Below are 25,660 nucleotides of genomic sequence, written 5' to 3'. Positions count from 1 at the left end.
CTGAGGTGGATCACTTGAGCCCAGGAGATGGAGGCTACAGTGAGCTGTGATCCCACCACTGCACTCCAGCCTGGGTAACAGAGCAAGACTCTGTCTCAAAATAAAAATAAAAAAAAATGTGTGCGTATATATATATATGTGTGTGTGTGTGTGTGTGTGTATATATATATATATATAAAATCTTTAAATTTAAATTTTAAAAAATCTTAAATTTAAATTTAAATTTTAAAAAATCTGTTCCTTCAGCTGGCTCCTTTGCTCCAGATTCAAGGAAATACCTTCTCTTCCTGGTTTCATTTCACCTTCTGGATCCATCCAATTATCTAATATCAATTCCCCTTTAAAATCCCAAACACTGGCGCGGCATGGTGGCTCACACCTGTAATCCTAGCACTTTGGGAGGTCAAGGCAGGCAGATCAGTTGAGGTCAGGAGTTCGAGACCAGCCTGGCCAACATGGTGAAACCCCGTCTCAACATAAAAGACAGAAATTAGCCAGGCATGGTGGTGAGTGCATGCAGTCCCAGCTACTTGGGAGGCTGAGGCAGGAGAATCACTTGAACCCCGGAGGCAGAGGTTGCAGTGAGCCAAGATCGTGCCATTGCACTCCAGCCTTGGGGGACAAGTCTAAAAAAAAAAAAAAAAAATCCCACACACTAATGTACTTCATTTTCCTAACCTGAAACATCAGGTTTTCATCTGTGCTGCTGCTGCTGTTCTCTTTGGAAGATGACAGAGCTCTTCAAGTTTCACCAGTCTTTTGCTTCTTTACAGGTCTTTCTGGAGCAACCTGCTTTTTCCTCTTTAACTTTTTGTCAACATCACTGTCAGAACCACTGCTAGAAGAGCTTGAAGAAGCAAGTTCCTTTGATTTGCGCATTGCTGTCCTCCACTGCACTCCAGTAGCCAAACACCCTCCTGCTTTCTCACTGGTAACGCTGGTGTATTACTTCTTCTTCTTCTTTTTCTTCTTCTTCTTTTTTTTTTTTTTTGAAATAGAGTCTCACTCTGTCACCCAGGCTGGAGTGCAATGGCACAATCTCAGCTCACTGCAACCTCCACCTCCCGGGTTCAAGCAATTCTCCTGCCTCAGCCTCCCAAGTGGATGGGATTACATGTGCCGCCACCACACCTGGCTAATTTTTGTATTTATAGTAAAGATGGGATTTCACCATGTTGGCCAGGCTGGTCTTGAACTCCTTACCTCAGGTTATTTGCCCGCCTCAGCCTCCCAAAGTGCTGGGATTACAAGCGTGAGCCGCCCTGCCCGGCCTGCTACTTTTTTTTTTTTCTTTTTTTGAGACGGAGTCTCGCTCTGTCCCCCAGGCTGGAGTGCAGTGGCCGGATCTCAGCTCACTGCAAGCTCCGCCTCCCGGGTTTATGCCATTCTCCTGCCTCAGCCTCCCGAGTAGCTGGGACTACAGGCGCCCACCACCTCGCCTGGCTAGTTTTTTGTATTTTTTAGTAGAGAGGGGGTTTCACCGTGTTAGCCAGGATGGTCTCGATCTCCTGACCTTGTGATCCACCCGTCTCGGCCTCCCAAAGTGCTGGGATTACAGGCTTGAGCCACCGCGCCCGGCCAGGCCTGCTACTTCTTAAAAGTTTATAGTAATAGATAATGCTGAGGCACCCTGGGACAGTAATGCCACTGAATACCAAACTAGGACTTTTTTTTTTTTTTTTTTTTTTTTGAGACAGAGTCTCGCTCTGTCGCCCAGGCTGGAGTGCAGTGGCCGGATCTCAGCTCACTGCAAGCTCCGCCTCCCGGGTTTACGCCATTCTCCTGCCTCAGCCTCCCGAGTAGCTGGGACTACAGGCGCCCGCCACCTCGCCCAGCTATTTTTTTGTATTTTTTAGTAGAGACGGGGTTTCACGGGGTTAGCCAGGATAGTCTCGATCTCCTGACCTCATGATCCGCCCATCTCGGCCTCCCAAAGTGCTGGGATTACAGGCTTGAGCCACCGCGCCCGGCCCAAACTAGGACATTTTTTAGAGTGAAAGGGGACAAGATCTGTAAACCTAAATTACCCTAGAGAGGTGAGGTTGCTTGCTTTAATACTTTGGTTGCCTTATTAATTTTTCAAAAATTGTATCCTACTTTTTTGGTTTTCAAAATAAGAAAGACATACTTGAATAAAGTTATTTCCTCTTCAAAGTCTTCCTAGATTCCACTTTTCCCCATGCTGAGTTAAATGCCTCTCTTTGGTTCTGGGGCAGTGGTTCTCAATGCTAGGGGGTGGAGTAAAGTTCCATTCCAGTAAAGCTGGAATTTTGGTCCTTTCTCCCCAAGGGACATTTGGCAATGTTTAGAGACATTTTGGGATGCCTGGGTCACAGGGAATGCTACTGGCATCTAGTGGGTAGAGGCCTGGGATACAGCTAAACATTCTACATTGCAGAGGAAAGCCTACTCAACAAAGAATGATCAGGCCCCAAAACTTAATGGCGCCAACGCTGAGAACCCCTGCTGTAAGATATGTTTGTCACAGCACTTCATAAAGACAGCTGTAGGCCAGGCGCGGTGATTCACACCTGTAATCCCAGCACTTTGAGAGGCCGAGGTGGGCGGATCAACTGAGGTCGGGAGTTCGAGACCAGCCTGACCAACATGGAGAAACCCCGTCTCTACTAAAAATACAAAATTAGCAGGGCATGGTTGCACATGCCTGTAGTCCTAGCTACTCGGGAGGCTGAGGTAGGAGAATCGCTTGAACCCGGGAGGCTGAGGTTGCAGTGAGCCGATATCACGCCATTGCACTCTAGCCGGGTCAACAAGAGCAAGACTCAGTCTCAAAATAAAAAAATAGACAGCTGTAATTGTCAACTGGTTGACCTACCGAGCTAGACTGCAACTTCCATAAAGACAAGTGATACATGTATGTTGTGGAGTGTTTGGCATGCTGTTGAAACTTAATAAGGATTGAAGGAAAGTGAGAAGATACATCCAGATTCAAATTTAGGGACCTGTGAGATCATGCGGGTTTTGTTTGTTTGTTTGTTTGTTTGTTTTGTTTTTGAGCCATTTCCCACCTCCCTTTGGGTACTAATCAGTCAACTGATAAGCATTTCATTCATTCAACTATCTATCTTATCCATCGATCATCATCATCTATTTATTTATTTTTGAGACAGGGTCTCTCTCTGTCACCCAGGCTGGAGTGCAGCGGCACAATCACGGCTCACTGCAGCCTTGACCTTCCGAGCCCAAGTGATTCTCCTGCCTCAGCCTCCAGAGTAGCTCGGACCACAGGCGCTCGCCACCATCCCCGGCTAATGTTTTTATCTTTTATCTTTTGTAAAGGCGGGGTCTTGCCATGTTGCCCAGGCTGGTCTCGAACTCCTGGGCTCAAGCGATCCTCCCGCCTTGGCCTCCCAAAATGCTGGGATTGCAGGAGTGAGCCACCGCGCCCAGCTGGAAGCCTAATTTATACTTTTTTAAAGATCATGCTGGCTCCTCTGGGAGAATATATAAAACATCTATTATACTCAGAATCTAAAATACTTGCCATAAGGTAGTTACACTCTCGGCGACCTATTGTCAAAAGGGAAGCCTCCCAGAAAAGATGGGGGCGCTGTAGCCGCCGGGTCAGACGAGCCCACTCTCTGGTACGTTTAGAGACGTCGGTCGCTTCCGGGAGAGGCCGCGTCTCCCGCGCCTTCCTCTCTATCCGCCGCCGTCTCTGTGGTCCCCGCCCCCGCCGCCACCCCCCCCGCCCCGCCGCCACCCACCCCGCCCCGCCGCCACCCCCCCCGCCCCGCCGCCCCCCCCCGCCCCGCCCCGTTTCCCCGGACTCTGCCCAGTGCTGAACTCGGGGCCGCCGGGTTCCAGAGTCCCTCGGGTCTCAGGTCATGGCGGTCCCGGGGCCAGCGCCCGGAGCTGGCTCCAGGTAAGCAGGGCGGTCGGGGAGGAGGTTTGGGAGCAGGAGATCGGGGCTGTGGGGAATGGGCTCTCCTGCCCACCGTGCGTCGTCCGACGCCCTGGCGCCTCCGTCTCGCACCCACGACTTCTGAGAGAAAGAGGAGCTCTTGAAGGGGCGTCCGCCCTCCTGCGGCTCGAGGCCGTTCCGCACCGGCCGCGGCCCCCTCGGTTCTTGGCTGGACTTGTGCCGTCTCCTGCACCCGGTGTGGGACCCTCTCTCTCGCAACTGGCTTTCTTTTTTTGAAAAAAGAACCTCAGGTGCACAAAATTGAGTTAATCCTTCTCAGTTCTTGACACCCTGTGGGCCAATGCAAGGCTCCTTGTTTATTTTATCACTTCCTCTCTTCGTTCCTATTCCCAGACCCCTTTCACTCCCCTTTTCAGACAGCCACTCTGGTGTGTTATATAAGTGGCTTTACGGTCCAACTTGTGTAAATTTGTGCACGTGTTACTTTGAAATCTATATAGTGGTTTCGAATTCCTAGATAATATGCTGTGATTTTTCTTTAAACCTTTTTTCCCAACGTTGTGTTTTTGAGTCCATCCAGGCTAGTCATCTCGTTTTCACTTCTGAGTGCTGCTATGTGCATAGACTTATTCCTCTAGTGGTGGATACCTAGATTTTTTTCTTTTTTTTCTTTTCTTTTCTTTTTTTTTTTTTTTTTTTGAGACGGAGTCTCGCTCTGTCGCCCAGGCTGGAGTGCAGTGGCCGGATCTCAGCTCACTGCAAGCTCCGCCTCCCGGGTTTACGCCATTCTCCTGCCTCAGCCTCCCGAGTAGCTGGGACTACAGGCGCCCGCCACCTCGCCCGGCTAGTTTTTTTGTATTTTTTTAGTAGAGACGGGGTTTCACCGTGTTAGCCGGGCTGGTTTCTCGATCTCCTGACCTCGTGATCCGCCCGTCTCGGCCTCCCAAAGTGCTGGGATTACAGGCTTGAGCCACCGCGCCCGGCCAGTTTTCTGTATTTTTTAGTAGAGACGGGGTTTCACCTTGTTAGCCAGGATGGTCTTGATTTCCTGACCTCGTGATCCGCCCGTCTCGGCCTCCCAAAGTGCTGGGATTACAGGCTTGAGCCACCGCACCCGGCCATCTAGAGTTTTTTCTAATATTAACACCCTAGAGGCCACACTGTCATGAATATTCTGGCAGTTGTCTCCTTGTGGATATTGGTGCATTTCTCTGGGTATCCACCCCAGAGTTGGGTCCTGGTCATAGCTAATTTTGCTGGATTGTTCTTTGGAATGGTCACACCAGTTTATACTTCACGACGGATAGTACCTAAAGCTTCCTGTTTCCCAGTATCCCTCCATCGTCCAGTGGTGGTTGGTTTTGTAATGTTGTTTTTTTTTGTTTTTTGTTTGTTTGTTTGAGACGGAGTCTCGCTCTGTTGCCCAGGCTGGAGTGCAGTGGCCGGATCTCAGCTCACTGCAAGCTCCGCCTCCCAGGTTCACGTCATTCTCCTGCCTCAGCCTCCTGAGTAGCTGGGACTACAGGCGCCCGCCACCTCGCCCGGCTAGTTTTTTGTATTTTTTAGTAGAGACAGGGTTTCACCGTGTTAGCCAGGATGGTCTCGATCTCCTGACCTCGTGATCCACCCGTCTCGGCCTCCCAAAGTACTGGGATTACAGGCTTGAGCCACCGCGCCCGGCCAGGTTTTGTAATGTTTATCAGTCTGGTGGGTGTAAGGTGGTATCCCATCGTGTACATTTTTCTTTCTTTCTTTCTTTCTTTCTTTCTTTCTTTCTTTCTTTCTTTCTTTCTTTCTTTCTTTCTTTCTTTTCTTTCTTTTCTTTCTTTTCTTTCTTTCTGTCTGTCTGTCTGTCTGTCTGTCTGTCTGTCTGTCTTTCCTTTTTTTTTTTTGAGACAGAGTTTTGCTCTTGTTGCCTGGGCTGGAGTACAGTGGCACGATCTTGGCTCACTGCAACCTCCGCCTCTCGGGTTCAAGCGATTCTTCTGCCTCAGCCTCCTGAGTAGCTGGGATTACAGGCGTGCGCCACTATACCCAGCTAATTTTTTGTATTTTAGTAAAGACGGGGGGTTGACCAGTCTGGTCTCGAACTCCAGACCTCAGGTGATCCACCCGTCTCGGCCTCCCAAAGTGCAGGGATTACAGACGTGAGCCACTGCGCCCGGCCTGCATTTTCATGTGTTTATTAAACATGTGGGTTTTCCCTTTTTTGAATCGCCTGTTTATATCCTTTCCCACTTCTCTATGGATTTCCTATGTTCCTGGCTTGCAGGAATTCTTGTAGGCTCTAGATATTACATCCTGGCCATGCCCGGTGGCTCACACCTGTCATTCTAGCACTTTGGGAGGCTGAGGTGGTTGCACCACTGGAGTCCAGGAGTTCCAGACCAGTCTGGGCAACATGGTGAAACCCCATCTCTACCAAAAATACAAAAATTAGCTGAGCGTGTTGACGCACGTCCGTACTCCCAGCCACTAAAGAGGCTGAGGTGGGAGAATCGCTTGAACCTGGGAGGCAGAGGTTGCCCCGAGCTGAGATTGCACCACTGCAGCCTGGGCAACAGAGCAAGACCTTGTCTCAAAAAAAAAAAAAAAGATTTTAGGCCAGGCGCTGTGGCTCACGCCTGTAATCCCAGCACTTTGGGAGGCCGAGGCAGGCAGATCACCTGAGGTCAGGAGTTCGAGACCAGCCTGACCAATATGATGAAACCCTGTCTCTACTAAAAATACAAAAATAGCCGGGTGTAGAGACATGCGCCTGTAATCGCAGCTTGTCAGGAGGCTGAGACAGGAGAATCTCTTGAACCGGGGAGGTGGAGGTTGCAGTGAGCTGAGATCGCGCCATTGCACTCCAGTCTGGGCAATGAGCAAAACTCCGTCTCAAAAAAAAAAAAGAGAGATTTAAAGTCCTTGTTGGTTTTGCACTCTGCAGATACCACCTCCAAGTCTTTTAACTTAATCTATGGCACTGTGTTGAATAAAAACATTTAACTCTAATGAAGTTAAATTCATCAATTTCCCTTGTATAGGTTTTTAAGGTACCTTCATTAAGATATTTTTCTACATTTCTTTCTACTAACATAATAGTGTTACTTTTCACATTTAGATTTTTAATCCATTTGTAGTTTTTTAAGGTTTTTTTTTTTTCTTTTGGGGACGGAGTTTCGCTCTTGTTGCCCGGGTTCTTGTTGCAATGGCACAATCTCGGCTCACTGCAACTTCTGCCTCCCGAGTTCAAGCAGTTCTCCTGCCTCAGCCTCCCAAGTAGCTGGGATTACAGGCATGTGCCACCAGGCCTGGCTAATTTTGTATTTTTAGTAGAGATGGGGTTTCACCATGTTGGTCAGACTGGTCTCGAACTCCTGACCTCAGGTGATCCGCCCACCTCGGCCTCCCAGAGTGTTGGGATTACAAGCATGAGCCATTGCTCCAGGCCTTAAGTTTATTTTTGTAAATGGTTTGAGATAATGACCTAAGATTTTTTCCACTGTTTTTGATTACCACCACACCTGACCCAATTAATAACTAATTAATTAGTTAAAAATTATAGAAGCTGTATAGCATAGTCAAGAGTGCAGATTCTTGGAGCAGGTTGACTGTGTTCAAGCTCTAAGGCTGCCACTCACCAGGTGGGTGACACAAGACAAGTTACTTCACCCCTTTTTGCCTCCGTTCCTCATCCATAATATAAGATATAGTCCCTATTTCCTAGGGTCATGGCCATTAAATGAATTACACATGTAAAACATTTAGAATAGGGCACATAGTGCATGCTTCATAAGTGCTGGCAGTTATTAGTATTAATGTGTCCTTTCTTGTGTTGTAACCTCTATTGTGTGCCTATGTGAACATAGGTGTTTGTTCTGTGGGTTTTTTGTGCGTGGTTTTTGTAGGGTTTTTTTGGTCTGTCCTGTTGGTCTTTTTGTTCTTGTGTTAATACTGTAGTATTATTCTAGCGCTGTAATTTGATATGTCTTAATAACCTGATGGTTTGGGTCTCTTCCTCCTCCTCTCCTGTTTTTCATAATTGCCCTAAGCTAGGGACCTTTTATATTTCCATACAAAGTTCCTCAGAGAAGTCCTGCTTTTGATTGGTATTACAATGAATTTATAGATTGCTTTTGTTTTTTGCTTTTTTTGAGACAGGGTCTTGCTCTATCACCCAGGCTGGAGTGCAGTGGCAAGATTTCTGTTCACTGCAGCCTTGACTTCCTGGGCTCAAGCAATCCTCTTGCCTCAGCCCTCTGAGTAGCTGGGACTATAGGTGTGCGCCACCATGCCCGACTAATTCTTGTATTTTTTGTAGAGACAGGGTTTTGCCATGATGCCCAGGGTGGTCTCAAACTCCTGGGCTCAAGTGATCCGCCTCTCTGGGCCTCCCAAAGTACTGGGATTACAGACGTAAGTCACCACGCCCAACCTATAGACTGCTTTTGTTAGAACTGAGGTCTTTGGGCTGGACGCGGTGGGTCATGCCTGTAATCCCAGTGCTTTGGGAGGCTGAGGCGGGCAGATCATGAGTTTGAGACCAGCCTGGCCAACATGGTGAAACCCTGTCTCTACTAAAAATATAAAAAATTAGCCAGGGGTGGTGGCAGGCACCTGTAATCCCAGCTACTTGGGAGGCTGAGGCAGGAGAATCGCTTGAACCTGGGAGGAGGAGGGTGCAGTGACCTGAGACCACACCACTGCACTCCAGCCTAGGCAACAGAGGGAGACTCCATCTCAAAAAAAGAAAAGAAAGAAAGAACTGAGGTCTTCATAATGTTGGGTCAAGCCAGGCCTGTCTTTCTAGGTCTTCTTTCATGTCCTACAATAGAGCTTTTCATTTTCCCTCTAAAATGTCTAATATGTTATTTTATTTATTTGTTTTTTTAAGAGACGGAGTCTCGCTTTGTCACCCAGGCTGGAGTGCAGTGGTGCCATCTCAGCTCACTGAAACCTCTGCCTCAAGGGTTCTAGCAATTCTCCTGTCTCAGCCTCCGGAGTAGCTGGGACTACAGGCGCATGCTGCCACGCCTGGCTAATTTTTTGTATTTTAGTAGAGATGGGATTTCACTATGTTGCCCAGGGAGGTCTCGGACTCCTGAGCTCAGGTAGTCCACCCGCCTCAGCCTCCCAAAGTGCTGGGATTACAGGCGTGAGACACTGTACCCGGCCAATATGTAAAAGTTAACTCCTGGATATTTGATAGTTTTTCTGTAGGTTTTTTACTTATTTTCTTTATATTTTATAATTGATTATTGCTGGTATAGAAGAACACTATTGATATTTGTATATCTAATGACATTGGTAAACTCTTTATTTTCAACAGTTTGTCTGTCAATTTGCTTGTTTCCTGTGTAAATGATCACATCATCTGCCAGTACCAGTTTTGTTTTTTGAGATGGAGTCTCGCTCTGTTGCCCAGGCTAAAGTGCAGTGGCATGATCTCAGCTCACTTCAACCTCTGCCTCTTGGGTTCATGCGATTCTCCTGCCTCAGCCTCCCAAATAGCTGGGATTACAGGCGTGTGCCACCATGCCCAACTGATTTTGTGTTTTTAGTAGAGATGGGGTTTCACCATGTTGGCCAGGCTGGTCTCAAACTCCTGGCCTCAAGCAATCCTCTTGCCTCGGCCTCCCAAAGTGCTTGGATTACAGGCATGAGCCACCATGCTTGGCCAAAGAATTTCCTTTGTATCCATGGTCTGTTCCCAGCCTACCATCTTCAGCATTTGGAAACCATTCTTTCTGCATGGCCTGGACCCTTTGCAGAACAATGTGGATACGCTTAATAACTACTTCCTAAGGCTTAATTACATCTTGGGCTTTTCTCTGCCTCCCCACCTTCTCTTCAGGCCGAGGTTGGATCTGCAATTTCTCCAGCGGTTCCTGCAGATACTGAAGGTTTTGTTTCCTTCTTGGTCATCACAGAATGCCTTGATGTTCCTGACCCTTTTGTGCCTGACCCTACTGGGTGAGCGAGTGAGCCCAGACTAGAGGAGAGAGGGGAGCTCTTGTTTGGGGTCCCTTTCCATCTTTTTTTTTTTTTTCTGAGACAGAATTTCTCTCTCGTTGCCCCAGGCTGGAGTGCAGTGGCACGATCTCAGCTCACTGCAACCTCTGCCTTCCTGGTTCAAGCGATTCTCCTGCCTCAGCTTCCAGAGTAGCTGGGATTACAAGCACCCATCACCACGCCCGGCTAATCTTTGTATTTTTTAGTAGAGACAGGGTTTCACCATCTTGGCCAGGCTGATCTCGAACTCCTGACCTCAGGTGATACACCCTCCTCAGCCTCCCAAAGTGGTGGGATTACAGGCGTGAGCCACCGTGCCCAGCCCCTTTTCATCTCTTTGGGGTGCTGGTGAGGCAGGGACTCAGGAAGAAGCCTCACTTCTTTTTAACCCCTCATCACTGATTTCTTACTCCTCTCCCTCCTTTCAGAACAATTGGTGATCTACCAAGTTGGCTTGATCCCCAGTCAGTACTATGGTGTCCTGGGAAACAAAGACTTGGAAGGGTTTAAGGCTCTGACATTCCTGGCTGTCATGCTCATTGTTCTGAACTCCACGGTAAGATCTTTCCCTCACTCTGTGTCTCTCTTCCTCTCCAGTCCAGTGTGATTGTAATGCCTAGTGGGACTTAGCCTCCAGGAAGCAGGAAGCAAGCTATAGGGGTGTGTTTCCTCCCTTTTCTGGGAACTAAAGGCATAGTTGCCCTTATTAAGCACATTGATCTTGCTACTGGCCCACGTGGAATTGATTCCTCAGATGTTTCAACTCCTGGGCCCAGGCCACAGGTTCTGGTTTAAATCAGCATTTAGCAGAACTGATCATTGCCCCTTTCCTTCCTAGAACTCTTGTTTCTGGCAGCTCATTAAAACTGGGCTCGGCAGCCAGAGCTGCTGCTCCTCCTCTGTGGGACCGAGGCTGTGACTTATCCTGGCACCATGTCACACCTCCCAGCCTTTGAACTGGTGCTTTCTTGCACAATGGCCCCCTCCCCTACCCCTCATTCAGTAGGGGGCTACCGCCTGCTCACTTTTCATCATCCCTCCGTTGTCACCTCTTTCAGGTCTTCCTCAGCTTTCTCCTTTGTGTCGCCTCCACCAAACTCTACCCTTTTTCTGTACTTAACTAATTCCTTGAGTTTACCTCTGTTGTAACACTCCTTACACCCTTGTAATTGTTTTCTGGCTAAACTGTGAGTTCATGATGTCCCTAGTGCTTAGCACATAGTTGCTATGGAAGTGGTAAATGAGTCTGGCAGACTCAAGGCTCTGCCAGAACTCAAGCCTAATGCTCTCTGCCAGGCTGTACCACCTGTTTTTTTGGGGGAAGCCACTTCTCGTCATACCGTGGCCACTTTTGTTGGGTGTTCGTTCAGTAAGCACCTATGCATACAAATCTCTGTCCCAAGCTTGGGGGACAAAGGAGTAAGAACTAAATGGAATCGACAATATGGTCTCCAGTTTTCAGAAGCTCATCTACTCTCAAAATAACACAGTGTAGAAAGAGGCTTGAGGGTCTTGCCTCTGGTAAGCCCCTTAATGTTTGGTGAAGGAGGCCGGGCGTGGTGGCTCACGCCTGTAATCCCAGCACTTTGGGAGGCCGAGGCGGGCAGATCACCTGAGGTCAGGAATTCCAGACCAGCCTGACCAACATGGAGAAACCCTGTCTCTACGAAAAATACAAAATTAGCTGGGCATGGTGGCACCTGCCTGTAATCCCAGCTACTCAGGAGGGTGAGGCAGGAGAATCGCTTGAAACTGGGAGGCGGAGGTTGTGGTGAGCCAAGATCACGCCATTGCACTCCAGCCTGGGCAACAAGAGTAAAACTCCGTCTCAAAAAAAAAGAAAACTTTGGTGCAGGAATGAACATGTGAGTCAGTGAGTGAGGAAGGGAAAGTCTCATGACTTGCTGATTTAAACAAGAAAAGAGCTGAGTGGACAGAGTAATCAGAGTCAGAGTAGGCTGGGATGGGTCAGTGGAGGCTCTTGCCAGCCATGAGCTTTGAGCTGAGATTTTCAGGAAGCCATCTCTCCCTTCCGCTTGCTTCCCCCACTGCACAGCTGAAGAGCTTTGATCAGTTCACCTGCAACCTGCTGTATGTGAGCTGGAGGAAGGACCTCACTGAGCACCTCCACTGCCTCTACTTCCGGGGCCGTGTGTACTACACCCTCAATGTGCTGCGGGATGACATCGATAACCCGTAGGTGCCCCAACTCAGTCCTTTCTATACTCTGTGTGGTCCTTTCCATCTGGCCTAGCCCTGGAGACTCCTGGCGGCAGACCCCATGGAGATGTCTACAGTTGTTTTCAAATGCTGCTGCCCAGAGTCATGGGGGAGGGTGCCCTGCAGAGGACCCCTGGAGAAGCTGCAGGCTGCTAAAAAGGAGCCTGCCAGGTGCAGTGGCATGCACCTGTAGTCCCAACAACTTAGGAGGCTGAGGCAGGAGGATCACTTGAGTCCAGCAGTAGCACACCGTGAGCACGCTTGGGAATAGCCACTGTACTCTAGCCTAGGCAGCATAGCAGAAACCCCCACCTCTTAAAAAAAAATGTCAGGAGCAGCTTCCTTTTGTCCTTTTCATTTTTTATATCTTAGTCTTCCAGTAAGGCACCCTCTAAAGAAAATGTCCTTGCTAGAAAAACTAGCTCTTAGATTTTCATCAGTAAAAAAAATACCGCTATCCAGGACTCAGTCTAGGATTCAAATCCCATTCTATCACCACTCAGCTTATAGCTCTTAAAGTCACCAAGCCCCAGGTTCCCCTTCTGTAAAATGAGGATGATAATAGTTCCTATCTCAAAGGATGTGGTGAGGATGAAATGATATCATTCATGTAATGCACATGTACAGTGCCTGACACATAGCAAGTGTTCCACTGTAAGTTAGCTATTGTTATTTTACAGATGAGGAAGCTGAAGCCCAGAGATTGCAGGTGACTTGCCCAAGGTCACGTCGCTCATTGGAAATAGGAAGCAGTATAGCCCTAGTGGTGAGATGAGACATATGGGGTCTCCTTCACACCCATCCCCTCACTCACCGCCTTCCTAGCAAGCACTTTGTTGCCTGGGGTGCCTCTCAGCTCAAGCTGAGCTTTGGTGCAAAGATGCCTGGGAGGCTGCTGCTGCTACCTAACTTCTAGGCCCCTTTCTGATGGCTATGGCTTCCGTCCTGCCTTTGCCCCCGGAGTAGCTGGTACTATAGGTATGCCTCACAGCCTGGAGCTTTCACAGCCAGATAACTACAGGGGCCAGGGTAGGGTTTATATAAGAGAAATTTGGGAAGATTGAGATAAAGGGGATAGTTTTCTTCATCATCCAAAAAAAGCAGCTCATCTACCTTCAAGTTTTTCTTTGGCTCTGCTCAGAGCTGGCTCAGACCCCTGGGTGCTGGACCTTTCAGTTCCCGCTTTTTCAGGGGATTAACTGAGGCACCGTAAGGTGCAACTCTCTAAAACCCTGTTTAAAGGCCCCAGGATTTAGTTGCCCCTAGGCAACCAGCCTTGTCTGGTTCCCTCTTCCCACAGGGTCAGTGCTCACAGTACTGCGAGGCAAGGTCAGGAGCAGAGGTGATGTGAAAGTGTCTTGCTCTCTCCACCTTTGGGCCCATCTCCCTGGGTCCAGCTACTCTGTGTCGTTGGCTCCAGGGACCAGCGCATCAGCCAGGATGTGGAGCGATTCTGCCGGCAGCTCAGCAGCATGGCCAGCAAGCTGATCGTCTCCCCATTCATCCTCGTCTACTATACTTACCAGTGCTTCCAAAGGTGAAGCCTCCCTCCTCCCCAGCCTGGGGTTTCCAGAGAGTCCTCAGCTCTCCCAGGTCAAGGTCCAAGAGAAGCTTATTTCCCTTCTCTCCCACCTAAACCTTAGGGAGTCTTCCCATCCCCTGTGCTCAGGCCCCTGCCCTTCCTTTGGCCCTGTGTTGTTGCAGTGTCACAGGTATCCTGGCTCTGACAGCTCATGCCAGATGCTCCCACATAGGAGCAGACGGCCCAGTGGGCTACTCAGATTGACAGGGGCTACCCGAGAGGGTACAGGAATAAGGGCTGAGGCCTGTGGGGATAGGTGGCACCCCACACCCTCTCTCCCTCTCTCTATTTCAGCACAGGCTGGCTCGGGCCTGTGAGCATCTTTGGGTATTTCATCCTGGGGACCATGGTGAACAAAACTTTGATGGGCCCCATTGTGACGAAGCTGGTGCATCAGGAGAAGCTGGAGGGAGATTTTAGGTGTGTCTCCCTCACCTGAGGTTTCTGGGCTGGGGCATAATGGTTAAAGAAGGGGATGTGGAGTAAGACTGCCTAAGTTCAAATCCTAGCTGTGCCAGTTACTAGCTGTGTGATCTTGGAGAGGTCTTTAACCTCTCCAGGCTTCAATGTTCTTCTCTCCAAAGTGGAAATGGTACCGTTGCCTACCAAGAGGATTGGGAGGATTAATGAGATCATACCTGAGAAGGACTGAGAACCGTGTCTGGCTGGCCATCACCATCATCATTGTCATCTCTTAGCCTTCTCACTGCCCTGGCGTAACCACCCTGTCTTGGATCAGTTGGGCGTAGCAGCCGATGGATCCAGTGCCTACCCTGTGCTTCTTGTCCCCCTCCTTCAGGCCAGGCCCTGGGAGGAGGAGATGCTGTGAGCAGGAATACCCCCGTCCTCTCTGCAGAAAGCTGAGGGGCAGCCCTGTCTCTGCAGAGCTCCTGCCACACCACCTAGCCCCGGGGTTTTCTACCCAGTAACAGTCCAGGAAAGGGTCAGACTGAGGCAGCCACAGTTTTCAGGCAGAGCTGGGCTCCACTTGGCGGGGGTCTTCTTGATCCAGGACTCCAACAGGAGTGGGGCCAGTACTCCCTGTGGTCAGCACACATTTCCCTTTGGTCCGCCCAGGTTCAAGCACATGCAGATTCGGGTGAATGCGGAGCCTGCCGCTTTCTACAGGTGAGTCTGGAGAGATGGTTCCCCTTCTGCCTTGCCAGAGCTGAGAGTGGAGAAGGAAAGATGAATCCTACAACTCTCCCACCACCACCGAGCTCAGGGGCTGAGTGTTGTCACACTTGGCTGTGACCCTCTCCCTCTACCTCCCCCTGCCCTTGTCTGCCTCGTCCTAAGGTACAGGGGTTTGCTTCTGAAGTTGGTGGTTCCTTATTGTGGCCAGCTTTAGTCTTAGTGGCCTAGCATAGGGCCTGAAATTGTCAAATGAATGAATGCCTCGTCCTCTTGCTGGTGACTGTAAGACATCCCTCTGCCTCTGCTCTTCTGTCTGTTAAGAAGCTTTCTTGCCAGTCTGAGGTCCGGGCCTGATCCTTTGTCTCTGTAGTGTGGGATGGAACGGGAGCTTCTCAGAAAACCAGGAGACCTCCTCACAATGCTGTCTAATGGAGCCAAGCGTCTGGTCTCCTGACAGCAGTAGCAGGAGCAGCAGCAGCATGAAATCCCATCCCTACCCTCCGGGGCCAGCGCCAGTCCCTGTGCTCTGCCTTAGTGAGGCCTCTGAAATCAGCATTAGGATTGATAGTGTAGGCGGAGGTTTGCGTTTAAGTGGAAGCTACTCCTCGGCTCACCTGTAGTTGGGGTGGATCTGATAGCCCTGGGACCTTTGCTCCTCAGTCTCTGCTGCAGTTTGCAACTCCACCACTTGAGGGCACCAAGAATACTGCGACTCTGCACTGGGGTGGGATTGTGAGGTGGGCAGGGCTGGGTGTGTAAAAAAAATTGCTTTTGGAGGCTGGGCATGGTGGCTCACGCCTATAATCCCAGCGCTTTGGGAGACTGAGGCAGGTGGATTGCCTGAAGTCAAGAGTTCGAGACCAGCCTGGCCAACATAGTGAAACCCTATCTCTACTAAAAATACAAAAAATTAGCTGGGCGTAGTGGTGGGCACCTGTAATCCCAGCTACTTGGGAGGCTGAGGCAGGAGAATCGCATGAACCCGGGAGGTTGAGGTTGCAGTAAGCGGAGGTCCTGCCATTGCACTCCAGCCTGGGTAACAGAGCAAGACTCCATCCCAAAAAAAAAAAAGAAAAGAAAAGTTGCTTTTGGATTCTGTAACCTCTGCTCATGAAGCTCTGGGAAGGCAGGTTAGTTCTTAGAGTTTCAGATGAATTCTTCTGTGGCCTCTGTGCAAAATCTGAAAGGCCCCCTCTCTCCTCCCTCCACCTTTTCTGCCTTAGCGAATTTCTTCCCATCCTTGAAACCCCGGATCACCTCCTCTGGAGAGCCTTCCCAGACTCCCTTAATGGCTAAGCCCATCTGCTGCCATGGCCCTGAGGGCACACTTAGTACTCCTGATTCCAAATGAAGAATGCAGTGTGCCTGCCTGCCCTCTGGACTGAGAGCTCCTCAAAGACAGAGATAATTTTCTCATCTCTTTATTGCACTAGCTAACTAGTGCAGTGCCTGATACACCTAGTGACTGCTTTGTATATGTTTATTTAACAATAGTTTTTATTTATTGAGGGCCCCTTATATTTATTGAGGGCTTGGCATTTTATATTTAGAAACTTTTAATTTTCACTCTAACTTATTACATAGGTATTAGTGGCTCTATTTTATAGATGAAAAAACTGAGGCTTGGAGGCTTAAGTAGCCTGCCTGTGTCACCCAGCTAGTAACTGGCCAGAGCCAGGATTTGAACCAGGTCTGCCCAACTCTAGAGTTTATGTTCTTCACACAGACAATACTATAAGGCATGACTGAAGCCATGAATGGGTGCTAGTGGTAGACAGAGCTTGAGACCAAGACCATTTGGATGGCATTGGTTTCTAAAGGAGGGTGTGATATGGGACAGGGGCCCCCCAACTTGGCAGAACCTCTCCAGCCCTGTGGACATCCCAGCCTTTCCTTGTCAGAGCTGGGCATGTGGAGCACATGAGGACAGACCGCAGGCTGCAGATACTCCTTCAGACCCAGAGGGAGCTGATGTCCAAGGAGCTCTGGCTGTACAGTAGGCGAGGGGGCCCAGGGAAGTGGGAACCATGGGGTTGGACTGGTCTGCTTCCCTTCCCACACCTGTCTACCTCCTGTCTGCAAGGATAAATATGCCGTGATGAAGGAATTCACCGGGGGCCGGGGGCTGTTGCCTTTCTGTGAGTATCCTCAAGAGAATGAGGATCCAGGGAAGGCATGTGGCCCTATTTGGCGTGCTGCCTCCCGTCTTAGGGTTGTGTCCCCTGCAGGGCATGTGGATGGTTCCTGGGTGTCTCACGCATCTGTCTTCTACAGTCGGCATCAACACCTTTGACTATCTGGGCAGCATCCTGAGTTACGTTGTCATCGCAATCCCCATTTTCAGCGGGGTCTATGGAGACCTGAGTCCTGCAGAGCTTAGCACCCTGGTCAGCAAGGTGAGACTCCCTTTTGGTGACCCCTCATGCTGTCCCCCCTCCGTCCTTTGGTCCAGTGCCTGTGGGCTGGAGTCGAGACCTGCTTGACCACTCCCCATCCTGTCCAGAATGCCTTTGTGTGCATCTACCTCATCAGCTGCTTCACCCAGCTCATCGACCTGTCCACGACGCTCTCGGATGTGGCTGGCTACACGCACAGGTGAGGCTGGGTCCCACCCCTCTGGCTCCTGAGCAGAGTGTGTGCTGCTGGAATAAGTGGCTGAGTGAAAAAAGGAACAGAGACATACCATGTACTCGTGGGTGTGAGATAGGAAAAGGAATTCGCCTTCACCTGGCCCCCAGACCCTGCCTCAGATTTTCTTTTCTTGCTTAGGATTGGGCAACTTCGAGAGACGCTGCTGGACATGTCCCTGAAGTCGCAGGACTGTGAGATCCTAGGCGAGAGCGAGTGGGGCTTGGACAAGTGAGTAGTGGGCTGGCAGAGCAGTAGTTGAGGCTGCAGGCTCTGGCATTACCTGGCTTGGGTTACCCTGGAGCCCTGCCCTTTCCCAGAGTTTTCCCAGGGCAGCAGAGTTGTGAGGAGTAGATGGAAATGGAATGCCAGGCACATGTAAGTTCACAGTCGATGTTGCTGTTCCGGTATCTGTTGTGTTAATTTACACCATTCCCCCAGCTAATGGAAGCAAAGTACACACACCTTCTGCCTGAGATAACAGGAATCTGCAGTGTCCTCCTCTTCCTGTGCTTCCTCCTCCCACTGAGTCCTTTCCCTGCCCCTTTCCTTGGGGCATATCTGTCTTTGTTCTCCCACCTCACTTAGCCCCAGATCTGTGTGGATCTGTAATGTTTCTGTGCATTCAGGATTTGTTTGCTCTCCACACTTTCCTTGGGCAGATTACCTAACTGTTCTGTTTCCTTTTTTTTTTTTTTGAGACGGAGTCTCGCTCTGTCGCCCAGGCTGGAGTGCAGTGGCCGGATCTCAGCTCACTACAAGCTCCGCCTCCCGGGTCTGTGCCATTCTCCTGCCTCAGCCTCATGAGTAGTTGGGACTACAGGTGCCCGCCACCTCGCCCGGCTAGTTTTTTGTATTTTTTTAGTAGAGACGGGGTTTCACCGTGTTAGCCAGGCTAGTCTCGATTTCCTGACCTCGTGATCCGCCCATCTCGGCCTCCCAAAGTGCTGGGATTACAGGCTTGAGCCACCGCGCCCGGCCCCCAACTGTTCTGTTTCTTCATGTCTGAAAAGGAGGTCATAATGGAACCTTCCTTCACTTGTTGTAAGGATTAGATATCATCATCTCTGGAAAGTGCTTGGACAGTGGCCACATCATAAGCTTTCAAAAATCAATCTGAATTCCAGGGCCTACACTCAACTTGCTTTTCTTAGGAGTTGATGCCTTAACTCTTGCTTCTGTTCCAAATGAAAGCTTCATGCAACCATGAGTTCAGAGGCTAGGCGTAAAGGAGGGTCTGTAGGAAACTGGAATTGCTGTTCTGTGGGTTGCCAGGCATCCATGCAGAGAGCCTGAAACTCCAGAACCGTTTAGCTTTAACCACTCCCATTCTTGTTATTAGTACTCTGGTCATACTGTGACACCATGAAGACCCACCAGCATTAGAATTAGATGACCTCTAATTCTACCGCTCTGTGACCTGGGCAGTTACTTAGCCACCTGACTCTTAGTGTCCTCATCTGTGATGATATTTGAGATTCATGGGCGTTAGACTGATTAAGATCAGTCCCATAAGGGGCTTTGTCCACCCAGGCACAGAGTAGAAGTTCCACCCCTACCCCTGTATTAATGTGCTCAGGCTGCGTGACAGAATACCCCAAGCCGGGTAGCTTAAACACTAGAAATTAATTTTTTCACAATTCCGGATGCTTAATGGTCCACGATCAAGTTGTCAGCAGGGTTGGTTTCTTCTGAGGCCACTCCTTGGCTTGTAGATGGCCACCTTGTTGCTGTGTCGTCATGTGGCCATTCCTCTGTGTATGCATGTCCCTGCCACCTCTGTCTTCAAAGGACACCAGTCATAGTGGATTAGGGTCCCGCCCTAACAGCTTCATGTTAACATCATCTCTTTAAAGACCCTGCCTCCAGCCGGGCACAGAAGCTTCCACCTATAATCCCACCACTTTGGGAGGCTGAGGTGGGCGGATCACCTGAAGTCACAAGTTCAAGACCAGACTGGCCAACATAGCGAAACCCTTTGTCTACTAAAAATATGGACGCAGTGGTGGGCACCTGTAATCCAGCTACTCAGGAAGCTGGGACAGGAAAATCACTTGAACCCAGGAGGCGAAGGTTGCAGTGAGCCGAGATTGCACCACTGCACTCAATCCTGGGTGACAAGAGCAAGAGTTTCTCTCAAAAAAAAAAAAAAAAAGAAGACCCTGCCTCCAAATGTGGTTACATTCTGAGGCACTGGGGGCTGGGATTTTGGGAGGATGCAAGTCAGCCCATAACAATCCACAGGTGGTGGCTCCCGGGAGAAGTGCCTCCCCCACAGCAATACTGACCCTGCCCATCTTCCTCACGTCCCCTCTCTTCTCTGACAGAGCCTCAGGGTGGCCAGCGGCAGAGCCAGCAGACACAGCATTTCTCCTTGAGCGGGTCTCCATCTCTGCCCCCTCCTCTGACAAACCCCTAATCAAGGATCTGAGCCTAAAGATCTCCGAGGGACAGAGCCTGCTCATCACAGGCAACACGGGCACTGGCAAGACCTCCTTGCTCCGGGTTCTGGGCGGCCTCTGGACAAGTACACGGGGTGAGAGCCAGGCCCTCCCTCCCTCTGACCCAGCCTGGGCCCTAGGGGTGGAGTGAGGGTGGAGACAGTGTAGTAGAATCCATTCTTTTCTGTTGGGGAACAAGGAAGAGAGGAGACAGGCAGTTGCCTCTTCTGGGAGATCTCACAATGAAGGTTTCTATGGGCTCTGCAGGCTCAGTGCAGATGCTGACGGACTTTGGGCCCCATGGGGTGCTATTCCTGCCACAAAAGCCATTCTTCACTGACGGGACCCTTCGGGAGCAGGTCAGCCTAGTTCAGGGGGCCCACTCCTCCCTCCTCAGCCCCACCCGCCCACAGCTGGGACCTTTGGCACTGTGACAGGTCTCAGGCCCTAGAGTCAGGGCAAAAGGTGAGGTAGTAAAGTGGCCCGAGCCTGGGACCTGCTGGCTCTAAGAACCTTGTATTCACATCCATGGATTGGGCCCACTACTCAGAGCAGCTCCTGAGGCAGGTAAATGGGGCAAGGACTCACGCCAGATATCACACGCATAAACACCCGAGGTGGGTTTGTGGGGCCCCTGCCCTCAGGAGGCTGTTCCACTCTTCCCACTAAACACACTTCTGAAGGTTGTAGGGACCTTGCCCTGCTGTCTGCGGGCCAGAGCCTCTCCCATCTGACCCGGGCCAGGCGTTCCCACCTCTCCTCCTTGGGAGGTTCCAGTGGGTTCTGGAGGGAGGGTGGGCTGTGTGCAGCTCCATCTCTTGCTCTCCCTCCTCCTAGGCTGGTGTGGTTTTTTTCTTTTCTCAGGTGATATATCCCCTGAAGGAGGTCTACCCCGACTCAGGTGAGCTGGTCCTCCTCAGGTCATGTCCTCTCCTTCTGTCACGGTTGTCCCTGCTCTACCTGACTGTGACCTCACCTGTGCCCTTTGGGAGAGGCCCCAGCCAGGCCGCTGATTGAAGGAAGAGGGACTCCTGTCTTCCTTTGACTGTTCGGGGGTCTGCACCCAGATCTCACCTCATTCTGTCTTTCCGTCCTTAAGGAGAGACGCCCATTGGGACAAGGGAAGTGATGCCTTCCTTCACCCACCCCTTCCCTTACCAAGGGCTGCAACCTGTGACTTCAGAGGCTTCACCCAGCATTCTGGGGCCCCCACCCCTGCCATGTGCCCTGTCTATTCTTTTTTTTATTTTTTGAGATGCAGTTTCACTCTGTCACCCAGACTGGAGTACAGTGGTGTGATCTCAGCTCACTGCAACCTCCACCTCCTGGGTTCAAGCAATTCTCCTGCCTCAGCCTCTTAAGTAGCTGGGACTACAGGCGCATGCCACCATGCCTGCCTAATTTTTGTATATTTAATAGAGACAGGGTTTCACCATGTTGGCCAGGGTGGTCTCCATCTCCTGACCTTGTGATCCACCCACCTCGGCCTTCCAAAGTGCTGGGATTTCAGGCGTAAGCCACTGTGCCCAGCCTTGCCCTGTCTGTTTTGACCAGCCAGGAGGCTCTGGCTTTTTGCAGAAGGCTTCTCTGTTGTGCAGGTTCTGCTGATGATGAGAGGATCTTGAGGTTCTTGGAATTGGCAGGCCTGGTAAGTGGGGGCAGGGACCCTCAGGACCCAAGCCCACCTGGGAGCACCAGCTACAGGTAGGCAGGTGCTGGCCCTGCTGTGCCTGGGCCCAGGACTGGAAGTCTGAACCTGGGGTGGAGAATGGGAATATCAATTGACAGTGTGTGCTGTTGGCCAGGTTTAGGCAGGAAGCGGGTAGTGCTCTCACTGGAGAATTTTAAAACAAGAATAGGACTGACAAAGGCAGTTTGCTTTTTTGTTATCACCATACTCCAGCAAGTCTAAACAGTGTCATTGGTAGAATATATTCCTCTCTGGCTGGGGCAGACTGTCCCACAGCCCCCCACCTTGGTATGCCACTGGGGCATATGTTTGTCTTAGAGATGTGTGTGTTCGCGTGCTGGGGAGTGAGGGAGGTTCCCCATGATGGCAGGTAGCAGGGCTGGCCATTTCATGGACATCGTGCCCTCTGGGTCTGTTACAGTCCAACTTGGTGGCAAGGACAGAGGGTCTGGACCAGCAGGTGGACTGGAACTGGTAAGAACAGAGCTTGGGTGCTTCAGAGATAGCTCCACCATAAAGACCATTGGTTTCAGGGTCCCTGTCAAGGAATGGAACGGCTCCTGACCCCAAAGTCCAGATGTTTGGCTGGTCAATCGGGTGCAAGTTTATGTCCTTGGGAACAGAGTTTTGCCTCACTCTGTGAGGGCTGTAGGCCTATGGTTGAAAGGGGAGGGGCTTCTATCTCCTGGGGCTCACCTCTCTACAGAGAAACCTCTTCCCACCCAGACCATTCTAGGTAAAAGCTAAGCTATATCCTTCCTCTTCCAGCAGTCCTCTCCCCTCCCTTTCCTCAGGTATGATGTTCTGTCCCCAGGGGAGATGCAACGGCTCTCCTTTGCCCGACTCTTCTACCTGCAACCGAAGTACGCAGGTGAGGTCTGCCTTGTGGCTGCACATGCATGTGTTGTCTGCACTCAGGGGTGTAGCAGCATGTGTTCACGGGCACCCAGGCACACCTGTGCATGACTGGGCTTCTCCGAGTTCCCTGCTGGAGAGGACAGCAGGCCCTGCCCTTGTAAACAGTGCTTGGCATCTTCAGAGTAACACTGAATATGCTGTACTGCCTGCTCATAAGCTTTCTTTTCTCTTTTTTTTTTTTGAGACAGAGTCTCACTCTGTCACCCAGGCTGGAGTACAGTGGCACAGTCATGGCTCAGTGCAGCCTGGAAATCCCAGGCTTGAGTGATCCTCCCACCTCAGCCTCCTGAGTAGCTGAGACTACAGGCATGTGCCACCACACCCTGCTAATTTTTTTATTTTTAGTTTTGTAGAGACAGGGTCATGCTGTGTTTCCCAGACTGGTCTGGAGCTCCTGGACTCAGGCCATCCTCCCGCATTGGCCTCCCAAATTGCTGGGATTACAGGCATGAACCACCATGCCCAGCTCATAAGCTTTTTGCCTGGCAGCAGCTGGAGCCAAGAGCCAACCTTGAAGGGTTGTAATTTTATGCTCTTCTGGCTCCACCATCAAATGAATGGGCACCCATCCTCCTCTCCTGCCAAGCTGTGCCTGGCAGGGAGATGGGTGTGGACTTTTCCAAAGACTGACCTTCTTGCGGGGGACTGGGATTCCCTGGATTGAGTGGTCCCAGGAAGTGGCTGATGCTTATCTGTAGAAGCTGAGAGATTTCATGTAGCTGCTTACAGGCGATTCCCTCACAGAGTCTGGCCCTCTGCTCCTCTGACCCATCCTTCTCCCTGAGGCAGGGCTTCTGGAAGCCAGAGAAGCTTTCAGCCTCCCCTGGGTCCCAGCCGGGGTTGAGTGTGGGTGGGAGGAGAAGCAGCAGCAGCAGAGGGCAGGGCTTTGATCTCTTCCTCTGTGCTCTGCCCTCAGTGCTTGATGAAGCCACCAGTGCCCTGACAGAGGAGGTAGAGAACGAGCTCTATCGCATCGGCCAGCAGCTGGGGATGACGTTCATCAGTGTGGGACATCGGCAGAGCCTTGAGAAGGTACCTGTGCTCACAAGGATGGCCTAAGGAGGAGAGAGAACCCAAAGGCTGAGCCTGGCCAGAGCCAGAGGCTCCTCAAAACAGGGAGTAGCAGTAGCAGAGAGAACTGAGTGGCCTCCTGTGCCAGTGGCCAGGGCAACCTGATCTCCGTGTGGTGGTGGTCTCTTGTAGTTTCATTCCTTCGTTCTGAAACTCTGTGGAGGAGGAAGATGGGAGCTGATGAGAATCAAAGTGGAATGAAGCTCCAGCTTTTAGAAGGAGAGCCACACTCTGGAGGGTCGGCAGCCCTCAGGAGTGACCAGGAGGACTGGCGGGGAAGATCGAGCTCAGGTTCGCCACATAGGTCCTGTGCAGGAGCCCTGGCGGTGTTGGGCTGAGCCCGGGTCTGGATTTCTGTGGGGGACACTGAGTCTCCCAGTGTTCAGTCTCCCAGGACTCTGCTGCCTCAGCCAGAGCCTCCATATGCTTAAACGGTTGATTACCTACGAATGATTTCAGATCGTGTTTGCCAGAGAGAAATCTGGAAGTGTGAGATCTATAAGAAATGAAAGGTCAGGGTGGAAAGAGATCTCTTGGAGTCAAGAGATCTGGAAATCTTTTAATCAGTTATATTGTGCAGCAATAGATTTTTAACTTTAACTGACCATTTAAGTTTTTTTAATAAGTTTTTTACAAAGAAAAGTTAAACATTAAAAAGAGTTACAGCTTTCTGTCTTCTCTATCATGGAATGATCTTTTTTATTGAATCTCCAGACTTGTATTTGAGAGCTTGGTGGGAAGGGAAGCATGCTCTGCTGTTGCCCAGGGTTTTTCACTTCTCCCTACATCTCCCTTTCCATTCATCAGTGTTGTGTGGTTAGAACCTGAACCACTAACCTCTAGGGACCTTTAGTCTGTCCTGTCTTCACCCAAATGAAAGTAAATCCCTTTCCCCTTAGCCAAAATAAGGTTGGGTTTTTTAAAAAAAAAAAAAGTTTATATTGGGGAAAAACAACAACAAATTAAACAGACAAAACCCAGAAAGCACAAAGCATGAGGTGGAGTTACTGTGCCCAAAGTCCTCACTCAGACCAGTGCCCCTCCAGTTCAGTTGTCTACGTATTACCTCCCTCACTTTCATGGTTTTTGCCAGGCTTCTGTACTTCTTGTACTTAATTTTTTGTTTGTTTGTTTTGAGACGGAGTCTTGCTCTGTCGCCCAGGCTGGAGTGCAGTGGCGCGATCTCGGCTCACTGCAAGCTCCGCCTCCCCGGTTCATGCCATTCTCCTGGCTCAGTCTCCTGAGTAGCTGGGACTACAGGCGCCCGCCACCATGCAATTTTTTGTATTTTTAGTAGAGATAGGGTTTCACCGTGTTAGCCAGGATGGTCTTGATCTCCTGACCTCGTGATCCACCCACCTCAGCCTCCCAAAGTGCTGGGATTATAGGCGTGAGCCACTGCGCCCGGCAAGTTACTTAATATTTTTAAAAACAAACTCACCTTTTAAGTTTAAATGGATTTTTAAGTGAAATTTTACACTTCACATAAATGGAAAGTAACTAAAAATAAATACAAGAAAAACCACCAGTGTTATTAAATTACAGCTAGATGCTGTTGCCTGCATAGACTCTGGGCCTGAGGCTTGTTCTTTTTGTAAAAAAGGGAGGTGAGGAGTTAGATGGACCGGCACTCAACTGAGATTCTTCTCCTTAATAAAATTAGAAAGATGGAGCAAGAATTGTATTTTCTCACTGTAAAATTTAAGATTATTTAATGCCTTCTTGGTACCACCTAAAAATGGCTTTATTACCGACTTCTTCAACTCCTAAGCCTTTTTCACAGGTGCTGCTGAGGCTGCCAGGCTATTTTGTTTATTTTTATTATGTATTTCTTTATTTATTTTTGAGACAGTGTCTCACATCTCACTCTATAGCCCAGGCTGCAGTCTAGTGGCACAATCATAGCTCATTGCAGCCTTGACTTCCTGGGCTCCCGTGATCCTCCCACCACAGCCTCCCAAGTAGCTGGGACCACAGGCAGGAGCTCCCATGCGCCGTGTCCAGATTATTTTGGAGACCAATTCATTCCTAACTCAGGGTCTTTGCATTTGCTGCTTCCTCTGCCTCTAACTGGTTCCCAGTGCTGTTCT

At 50.2% G+C, this 25,660-nt stretch overlaps 1 protein-coding gene across 50 annotated transcripts; it reads left to right on the top strand.

Moving 5' to 3' along the window:
- The first annotated feature begins 3,787 nt into the window (after positions 1-3,787).
- On the top strand, positions 3,788-24,241 carry ABCD4 (ATP binding cassette subfamily D member 4). 50 transcript variants are annotated; one of them, XM_073997821.1, is made up of 20 exons: positions 3,788-3,886; positions 9,726-9,844; positions 10,312-10,439; positions 11,940-12,079; positions 13,404-13,432; positions 13,524-13,640; positions 13,985-14,105; positions 14,763-14,813; positions 16,724-16,818; positions 17,097-17,218; positions 17,326-17,417; positions 17,592-17,681; positions 19,778-19,986; positions 20,159-20,250; positions 20,729-20,792; positions 21,490-21,539; positions 22,003-22,055; positions 22,376-22,452; positions 23,416-23,531; positions 23,703-24,241. In XM_073997821.1, exons 7-20 carry the CDS (start codon positions 14,032-14,034, stop codon positions 23,769-23,771), a joined length of 1,254 nt encoding a protein of 417 aa, XP_073853922.1. In that variant the 5' UTR covers positions 3,788-3,886; positions 9,726-9,844; positions 10,312-10,439; positions 11,940-12,079; positions 13,404-13,432; positions 13,524-13,640; positions 13,985-14,031; the 3' UTR covers positions 23,772-24,241. The 50 variants fall into 50 exon arrangements, 42 of the variants coding, with proteins under 42 accessions (XP_073853922.1, XP_073853916.1, XP_073853912.1 ...); XM_073997815.1 differs by having other exon boundaries at positions 13,980-14,105; positions 20,756-20,792; XM_073997811.1 differs by having other exon boundaries at positions 13,980-14,105.
- The last annotated feature ends 1,419 nt before the right edge of the window (positions 24,242-25,660 follow it).

This window comes from Macaca fascicularis, chromosome 7 (assembly GCF_037993035.2).
Source record: "Macaca fascicularis isolate 582-1 chromosome 7, T2T-MFA8v1.1".
Taxonomy (NCBI): Eukaryota; Metazoa; Chordata; class Mammalia; order Primates; family Cercopithecidae; genus Macaca; species Macaca fascicularis.
This window is presented reverse-complemented; position numbering and strand designations above follow the sequence as displayed.